Source organism: Parasteatoda tepidariorum, chromosome 4, assembly GCF_982258835.1.
Source record: "Parasteatoda tepidariorum strain Cologne lab strain chromosome 4, Ptep-v5.0, whole genome shotgun sequence".
In the NCBI taxonomy this organism is placed as follows: Eukaryota; Metazoa; Arthropoda; class Arachnida; order Araneae; family Theridiidae; genus Parasteatoda; species Parasteatoda tepidariorum.
Window position 1 is genome coordinate 111,358,921 of NC_141758.1, and position 9,627 is coordinate 111,368,547.

At 34.0% G+C, this 9,627-nt stretch overlaps 1 protein-coding gene across 1 annotated transcript; it reads right to left on the minus strand.

The window, feature by feature from the left end:
* Nucleotides 1-496: 496 nt before the first annotated feature.
* Nucleotides 497-2,700, minus strand: LOC147812560 (uncharacterized). The gene is made up of 2 exons (XM_087162349.1): nt 679-2,700; nt 497-522 (listed from the first exon to the last, which is right to left on the minus strand). The coding sequence occupies exons 1-2, from the start codon at nt 2,366-2,368 to the stop codon at nt 497-499; spliced, it is 1,716 nt and encodes a 571-aa protein (XP_087018475.1). The 5' UTR covers nt 2,369-2,700.
* Between the last annotated feature and the right edge of the window lie 6,927 nt (nt 2,701-9,627).

Consider the following 9,627-nt stretch of genomic DNA (forward strand, 5'->3'; position numbering starts at 1 on the left):
CCCCTAATTGACCTATAATTATTTCCTGTGGTAGGGTACACTATTACCCTGTAATATATAACCTGGTCCAATTTAAATAATATGGGTCAATATTAAGGTCTGATATTGCGCCTTGCGTTAGTTAACCATTGAAAGATGTCTTTGAATTTTTAAAGCATTTTAGAACGCTTATTTCTTCATTTTAATCTTCTCAGAACACTCTATTTCGCATAGGCATACATAGTAAAATTTAGGGTCACGCTGTGTACCCCCTGTTGTGTCACAACAACCAGAAATAAGACGTGAGTTGTACCAAACAATTTATTTAAACATTCACACGTAAAATCACAAAATATTACCCAAACGAAATATCTCTTCTCAGAAAAAAAACTCTCTTTTTCAACAACAAAAAAAAGAACATCACTTCTCGTGTGTGTCTCTCAAGCAACATTATTTTAGCATTACCTCTCGAGGAATTGATGCTTTTAGCTCAGTTGTCACTCTGTTACGTTACAGTCTAACTCCTCCCTTCCACAGAGTTTTCTTTGCAAAAGTAGGAAATGGCAAAAAAACATACATAAAATTTTGTCAAAACTGATCTATATAGGTTGACATAAAACTGTTTTGTTTATCGGTATATAGGAAAATAAAACAGTAAAGGAAAATAAACAGGAAAATAAACAGTAAAATTGTAGTCACGAATCTTTTCAGTGAGTAAGTCATCGTTTTTCGCCGTTTGATCAGAAGTAACGATTTGTTCATTGGAATCGACTATACCGAGCTGTACATTATCTTTATTTTCCACTTCCCTCCTTTCATTCATATTTTCTTGTTTTCGAGTCATTACAGCACTTATCATTGGGACTTCAAACGAATTTTCCAATAGAGCAGCCGTTTTGTTACCCAATAAATAATACCCTTTATCAAGAGAATCACCTAATACAGCTGCCTTAGTAACCACTTTTCCTAACTTACAGTTTAATTCAACTTCGGCTAATGGAAAACAAAATGATTCTTCCTGTATTGGAGTTTTTATCCAAACAGATTCACCCGTGTACATTTCAGGTTTTACAAATCTCCTAGGAATTAAATCCAAGGTTGCGCCAGTGTCTCGTAGTATTGAAATGCCAACGCCATTTACCACGCCAATGCTCGTATATGGTGTCATTATACTATCAGGAAACCTTGATTCCGAAACGTGAAGCGAAGCCACCGTTTCAGAATTTGTTTTCGCCTTGGGACATTGAGGGCGTAGATGATCATAAGAACCACATTCATAGCATCTAAGCTGTCTTCTTCTTTCAAATTCTCTTTCGCGAACATTTTCTTTAACATTATTTTTCTGCCAAGTCAACTTTTCTTCAGTTCTGGTATCACTTTGGTTCGGAAATCGCCAAGAATCATCTTGGTTACTTCGATTATAAGACACAGACTTTTCCTTGAAACTGTTTTTTAAACTTTCATAGTCGTCCAATTTTCCGGCTAATTTGGTATAAGAATTCAATTCCATCCAATCTTCAAGAAAATGATCTCTCATGTCATTTGGTACATGACGTTTCATTTGCTCGGTAACCATCAAACTCTTAAGATCATCGAAAGTGGTAATTTTTACTTCAGAAACCCATTCGCTAAAATAGCAATTTAATTCTTGTGCAAAATTTCGCCAAGATTTTTCAGGTGATTTAAAATGTCGATAAAAATTTTGTTTGAGTTCCTCTGCATTAAGCTTATATTGTTTAAGAATCAATTCTTTTACAAAGTCGTAGTTATTGGCATCATTAGGGGACTCTCTCGCCAACATATTTGAAATGTCGGGTGGTACTACGCTCAATAGGTAAGGCACCCATTCATCTTTAGGAATTTGTGCAATTTCTGCTCGACGTTCAAAATTTATCAGATACAACGACATTTCATCTTTACCATCATTAAATTTTGGTGTTATTTGTAAAATCTGTATTTTATGATTTGTTTCACCTGATACCGGTCTGTTTTGGTGCTGAATTTGAGAATTTGCTTCTAATTCGAGTTTACGCAATTCCAATTGATGTTGCCGTTCAAGTTCTTCTCGCCGCTCTTGTCTTTCAAGTTCTTCTCGCCGTTCTTGTCTTTCAAGTTCTTCTCGCCGTTCTTGTCTTTCTCTTTCAAGTTCTTCTCGCCGTTCTTGTCTTTCAAGTTCTTCTCGCCGTTCTTGTTTTTCAAGTTCTTCTCGCCTAATTCTCTCCTCCGTTATACGAGTCAAACACATCTTTACATCCTCAGCCTCATAATGTTGACTAGTTTGAATTATTTTTTTAATTTCACAAACATTTGCTTGAGGTGGAACAGATTCACCTAATTCGTCGGCCAATTCTATCAAATCCACTTTTTTCGCTTTATTAAGAAAAGCCATAATTTACAACTGATAAAAAACTAAATATACAATAACTGACTACCTTAAATCAACTACTCTTACTATATCCCGCCGCTGCCACCAGAAAAATTCTGTTGTGTCACAACAACCAGAAATAAGACGTGAGTTGTACCAAACAATTTATTTAAACATTCACACGTAAAATCACAAAATATTACCCAAACGAAATATCTCTTCTCAGAAAAAAAACTCTCTTTTTCAACAACAAAAAAAAGAACATCACTTCTCGTGTGTGTCTCTCAAGCAACATTATTTTAGCATTACCTCTCGAGGAATTGATGCTTTTAGCTCAGTTGTCACTCTGTTACGTTACACCCCTAAATGACCTATAATTATTTCCTGTGGTAGGGTACACTATTACCCTGTAATATAATACGTGGTTCAAATTAAAAATTATAGGTCAATATTAAGGTCCGATACAGTGCCGTTAGATAACATTGAAAAATGTCTTTGAATTTTTAAAGCATTTTAGAACGCTTATTTCCTCATTTTAAGCTTCTCAGAACACTTTATTTCGCATAGGCATACATAGTAAACTTTAGGGTCACGCTGTGTACCCCGTAATTGACCTATAATTATTTCCTGTGGTAGGGTACACTATAACCCTGTAATATAATACGTGGTCCAATTTAAAAATTGTAGGTCATTATTAAGGTCCGATACCGTGCCGTTAGTTAACATAGAAAAGTGTCGCCGAATTTCCTTGTTTTAATGCACTATTTAAAATATACATAGTGTACCCCCTAATTGACCTATAATTATTTCCTGTGGTAGGGTACACTATTACCCTGTAATATAATACGTGGTCCAATTTAAAAATTATAGGTCAATATTAAGGTCCGATACCGTGCCGTTAGTTAACATTAAGAAATGTCTTTGAATTTTTAAAGCATTTTAGAACGCTTATTTCTTCATTTTAAGCTTCTCAGAACACTTTATTTCGCATAGGCATACATAGTAAACTTTAGGGTCACGCTGTGTACCCCCTAATTGACCTATAATTATTTCCTGTGGTAGGGTACACTATTACCCTGTAATATAATACGTGGTCCAATTTAAAAATTTTAGGTCAATATTAAGGTCCGATACTCTACCGTTAGTTAACATAGAAAAGAGTCTTCGAATTTCCTTGTTTTAATTCACTATTTAAAATATACACAGTGTACCCCCTAATTGACCTATAATTATTTCCTGTTGTAGGGTACACTATTACCCTGTAATATAATACGTGGTCCAATTTAAAAACTATAGGTCAATATTAAGGTCCGATACCGTGCCGTTAGTTAACATTGAAAAATGTCTTTGAATTTTTAAAGCATTTTAGAACGCTTATTTCCTCATTTTAAGCTTCTCAGAACACTTTATTTCGCATAGGCATACATAGTAAACTTTAGGGTCACGCTGTGTACCCCCTAATTGACCTATAATTATTTCCTGTGGTAGGGTACACTATAACCCTGTAATATAATACGTGGTCCAATTTAAAAATTGTAGGTCAATATTAAGGCCCGATACCGTGCCGTTAGTTAACATAGAAAAGAGTCGCCGAATTTCGTTGTTTTAATGCACTATTTAAAATATACATAGTGTACCCCCTAATTGACCTATAATTATTTCCTGTGGTAGGGTAAACTATTACCCTGTAATATAATACCTGGTCCAATTTAAATAATATGGGTCAATATTAAGGTCTGATATTGCGCCTTAAGTTAGTTAACCATTGAAAGATGTCTTTGAATTTTTAAAGCATTTTAGAACGCTTATTTCTTCATTTTAAGCTTCTCAGAACACTCTATTTCGCATAGGCATACATAGTAAAATTTAGGGTCACGCTGTGTACCCCCTAAATGACCTATAATTATTTCCTGTGGTAGGGTACACTATTATCCTGTAATATAATACGTGGTTCAATTTAAAAATTATAGGTCAATATTAAGGTCCGATACAGTGCCGTTAGTTAACATTGAAAAATGTCTTTGAATTTTTAAAGCATTTTAGAACGCTTATTTCCTCATTTTAAGCTTCTCAGAACACTTTATTTCGCATAGGCATACATAGTAATTTTTAGGGTCACGCTGTGTACCCCGTAATTGACCTACAATTATTTCCTGTGGTAGGGTACAATATAACCCTGTAATATAATACGTGGTCCAATTTAAAAATTGTAGGTCAATATTAAGGTCCGATACCGTGCCGTTAGTTAACGTAGAAAAGAGTCGCCGAATTTCCTTGTTTTAATGCACTATTTAAAATATACATAGTGTACCCCCTAATTGACCTATAATTATTTCCTGTGGTAAGGTACACTATTACCCTATAATATAATACCTGGTCCAATTTAAATATTATGGGTCAATATTAAGGTCTGATATTGCGCCTTGCGTTAGTTAACCATTGAAAGATATCTTTGAATTTTTAAAGCATTTTAGAACGCTTATTTCTTCATTTTAAGCTTCTCAGAACACTTTTTCTTCGCATAGGCATACATAGTAAACTTTAGGGTCACGCTGTGTACCTCCTAATTGACCTATAATTATTTCCTGTGATAGGGTACACTATTACCCTGTAATATAATACGTGGTCCAATTTAAAAATTATAGGTCAATATTAAGGTCCGATACCGTGCCGTTAGTTAACATAGAAAAGTGTCTTCGTATTTCTTTGTTTTAATGCACTATTTAAAATATACATAGTGTACCCCCTAATTGACCTATAATTATTTCCTGTGGTAGGGTACACTATTACCCTGTAATATAATACCTGGTCCAATTTAAATAATATGGGTCAATATTAAGGTCTGATATTGCGCCTTGCGTTAGTTAACCATTGAAAGATGTCTTTGAATTTTTAAAGCATTTTAGAACGCTTATTTCCTCATTTTAAGCTTCTCAGAACACTTTATTTCGCATAGGCATACATAGTAATTTTTAGGGTCACGCTGTGTACCCCGTAATTGACCTATAATTATTTCCTGTGGTAGGGTACACTATAACCCTGTAATATAATACGTGGTCCAATTTAAAAATTGTAGGTCAATATTAAGGTCCGATACCGTGCCGTTAGTTAACATAGAAAAGAGTCGCCGAATTTCGTTGTTTTAATGCACTATTTAAAATATACATAGTGTACCCCCTAATTGACCTATAATTATTTCCTGTGGTAGGGTACACTATAACCCTGTAATATAATACGTGGTCCAATTTAAAAATTATAGGTCAATATTAAGGTCCGATACCGAGCCGTTAGTTAACATAGAAAAGTGTCTTCGAATTTCCTTGTTTTAATGCACTATTTAAAATATACATAGTGTACCCCCTAATTGACCTATAATTATTTCCTGTGGTAGGGTACACTATTACCCTATAATATAATACCTGGTCCAATTTAAATATTATGGGTCAATATTAAGGTCTGATATTGCGCCTTGCGTTAGTTAACCATTGAAAGATATCTTTGAATTTTTAAAGCATTTTAGAACGCTTATTTCTTCATTTTAAGCTTCTCAGAACACTTTTTTTCGCATAGGCATACATAGTAAACTTTAGGGTCACGCTGTGTACCCCCTAATTGACCTATAATTATTTCCTGTGGTAGGGTACACTATTACCCTGTAATATAATACGTGGTCCAATTTAAAAATTATAGGTCAATATTAAGGTCCGATACCGTGCCGTTAGTTAACATAGAAAAGTGTCTTCGTATTTCTTTGTTTTAATGCACTATTTAAAATATACATAGTGTACCCCCTAATTGACCTATAATTATTTCCTGTGGTAGGGTACACTATTACCCTGTAATATAATACCTGGTCCAATTTAAATAATATGGGTCAATATTAAGGTCTGATATTGCGCCTTGCGTTAGTTAACCATTGAAAGATGTCTTTGAATTTTTAAAGCATTTTAGAACGCTTATTTCTTCATTTTAAGCTTCTCAGAACACTCTATTTCGCATAGGCATACATAGTAAAATTTAGGGTCACGCTGTGTACCCCCTAAATGACCTATAATTATTTCCTGTGGTAGGGTACACTATTACCCTGTAATATAATACGTGGTTCAAATTAAAAATTATAGGTCAATATTAAGGTCCGATACAGTGCCGTTAGTTAACATTGAAAAATGTCTTTGAATTTTTAAAGCATTTTAGAACGCTTATTTCCTCATTTTAAGCTTCTCAGAACACTTTATTTCGCATAGGCATACATAGTAATTTTTAGGGTCACGCTGTGTTCCCCGTAATTGACCTATAATTATTTCCTGTGGTAGGGTACACTATAACCCTGTAATATAATACGTGGTCCAATTTAAAAATTGTAGGTCAATATTAAGGTCCGATACCGTGCCGTTAGTTAACATAGAAAAGAGTCGCCGAATTTCGTTGTTTTAATGCACTATTTAAAATATACATAGTGTACCCCCTAATTGACCTATAATTATTTCCTGTGGTAGGGTACACTATAACCCTGTAATATAATACGTGGTTTAATTTAAAAATTATAGGTCAATATTAAGGTCCGATACCGAGCCGTTAGTTAACATAGAAAAGTGTCTTCGAATTTCCTTGTTTTAATGCACTATTTAAAATATTCATAGTGTACCCCCTAATTGACCTATAATTATTTCCTGTGGTAGGGTACACTATTACCCTATAATATAATACCTGGTCCAATTTAAATATTATGGGTCAATATTAAGGTCTGATATTGCGCCTTGCGTTAGTTAACCATTGAAAGATATCTTTGAATTTTTAAAGCATTTTAGAACGCTTATTTCTTCATTTTAAGCTTCTCAGAACACTTTTTTTCGCATAGGCATACATAGTAAACTTTAGGGTCACGCTGTGTACCCCCTAATTGACCTATAATTATTTCCTGTGGTAGGGTACACTATTACCCTGTAATATAATACGTGGTCCAATTTAAAAATTATAGGTCAATATTAAGGTCCGATACCGTGCCGTTAGGTAACATAGAAAAGTGTCTTCGTATTTCTTTGTTTTAATGCACTATTTAAAATATACATAGTGTACCCCCTAATTGACCTATAATTATTTCCTGTGGTAGGGTACACTATTACCCTGTAATATAATACCTGGTCCAATTTAAATAATATGGGTCAATATTAAGGTCTGATATTACGTCTTGCGTTAGTTAACCATTGAAAGATGTCTTTGAATTTTTAAAGCATTTTAGAACGCTTATTTCTTCATTTTAAGCTTCTCAGAACACTCTATTTCGCATAGGCATACATAGTAAAATTTAGGGTCACGCTGTGTACCCCCTAAATGACCTACAATTATTTCCTGTGGTAGGGTACAATATAACCCTGTAATATAATACGTGGTCCAATTTAAAAATTGTAGGTCAATATTAAGGTCCGATACCGTGCCGTTAGTTAACGTAGAAAAGAGTCGCCGAATTTCCTTGTTTTAATGCACTATTTAAAATATACATAGTGTACCCCCTAATTGACCTATAATTATTTCCTGTGGTAAGGTACACTATTACCCTATAATATAATACCTGGTCCAATTTAAATATTATGGGTCAATATTAAGGTCTGATATTGCGCCTTGCGTTAGTTAACCATTGAAAGATATCTTTGAATTTTTAAAGCATTTTAGAACGCTTATTTCTTCATTTTAAGCTTCTCAGAACACTTTTTCTTCGCATAGGCATACATAGTAAACTTTAGGGTCACGCTGTGTACCTCCTAATTGACCTATAATTATTTCCTGTGATAGGGTACACTATTACCCTGTAATATAATACGTGGTCCAATTTAAAAATTATAGGTCAATATTAAGGTCCGATACCGTGCCGTTAGTTAACATAGAAAAGTGTCTTCGTATTTCTTTGTTTTAATGCACTATTTAAAATATACATAGTGTACCCCCTAATTGACCTATAATTATTTCCTGTGGTAGGGTACACTATTACCCTGTAATATAATACCTGGTCCAATTTAAATAATATGGGTCAATATTAAGGTCTGATATTGCGCCTTGCGTTAGTTAACCATTGAAAGATGTCTTTGAATTTTTAAAGCATTTTAGAACGCTTATTTCCTCATTTTAAGCTTCTCAGAACACTTTATTTCGCATAGGCATACATAGTAATTTTTAGGGTCACGCTGTGTACCCCGTAATTGACCTATAATTATTTCCTGTGGTAGGGTACACTATAACCCTGTAATATAATACGTGGTCCAATTTAAAAATTGTAGGTCAATATTAAGGTCCGATACCGTGCCGTTAGTTAACATAGAAAAGAGTCGCCGAATTTCGTTGTTTTAATGCACTATTTAAAATATACATAGTGTACCCCCTAATTGACCTATAATTATTTCCTGTGGTAGGGTACACTATAACCCTGTAATATAATACGTGGTCCAATTTAAAAATTATAGGTCAATATTAAGGTCCGATACCGAGCCGTTAGTTAACATAGAAAAGTGTCTTCGAATTTCCTTGTTTTAATGCACTATTTAAAATATACATAGTGTACCCCCTAATTGACCTATAATTATTTCCTGTGGTAGGGTACACTATTACCCTATAATATAATACCTGGTCCAATTTAAATATTATGGGTCAATATTAAGGTCTGATATTGCGCCTTGCGTTAGTTAACCATTGAAAGATATCTTTGAATTTTTAAAGCATTTTAGAACGCTTATTTCTTCATTTTAAGCTTCTCAGAACACTTTTTTTCGCATAGGCATACATAGTAAACTTTAGGGTCACGCTGTGTACCCCCTAATTGACCTATAATTATTTCCTGTGGTAGGGTACACTATTACCCTGTAATATAATACGTGGTCCAATTTAAAAATTATAGGTCAATATTAAGGTCCGATACCGTGCCGTTAGTTAACATAGAAAAGTGTCTTCGTATTTCTTTGTTTTAATGCACTATTTAAAATATACATAGTGTACCCCCTAATTGACCTATAATTATTTCCTGTGGTAGGGTACACTATTACCCTGTAATATAATACCTGGTCCAATTTAAATAATATGGGTCAATATTAAGGTCTGATATTGCGCCTTGCGTTAGTTAACCATTGAAAGATATCTTTGAATTTTTAAAGCATTTTAGAACGCTTATTTCTTCATTTTAAGCTTCTCAGAACACTCTATTTCGCATAGGCATACATAGTAAAATTTAGGGTCACGCTGTGTACCCCCTAAATGACCTATAATTATTTCCTGTGGTAGGGTACACTATTACCCTG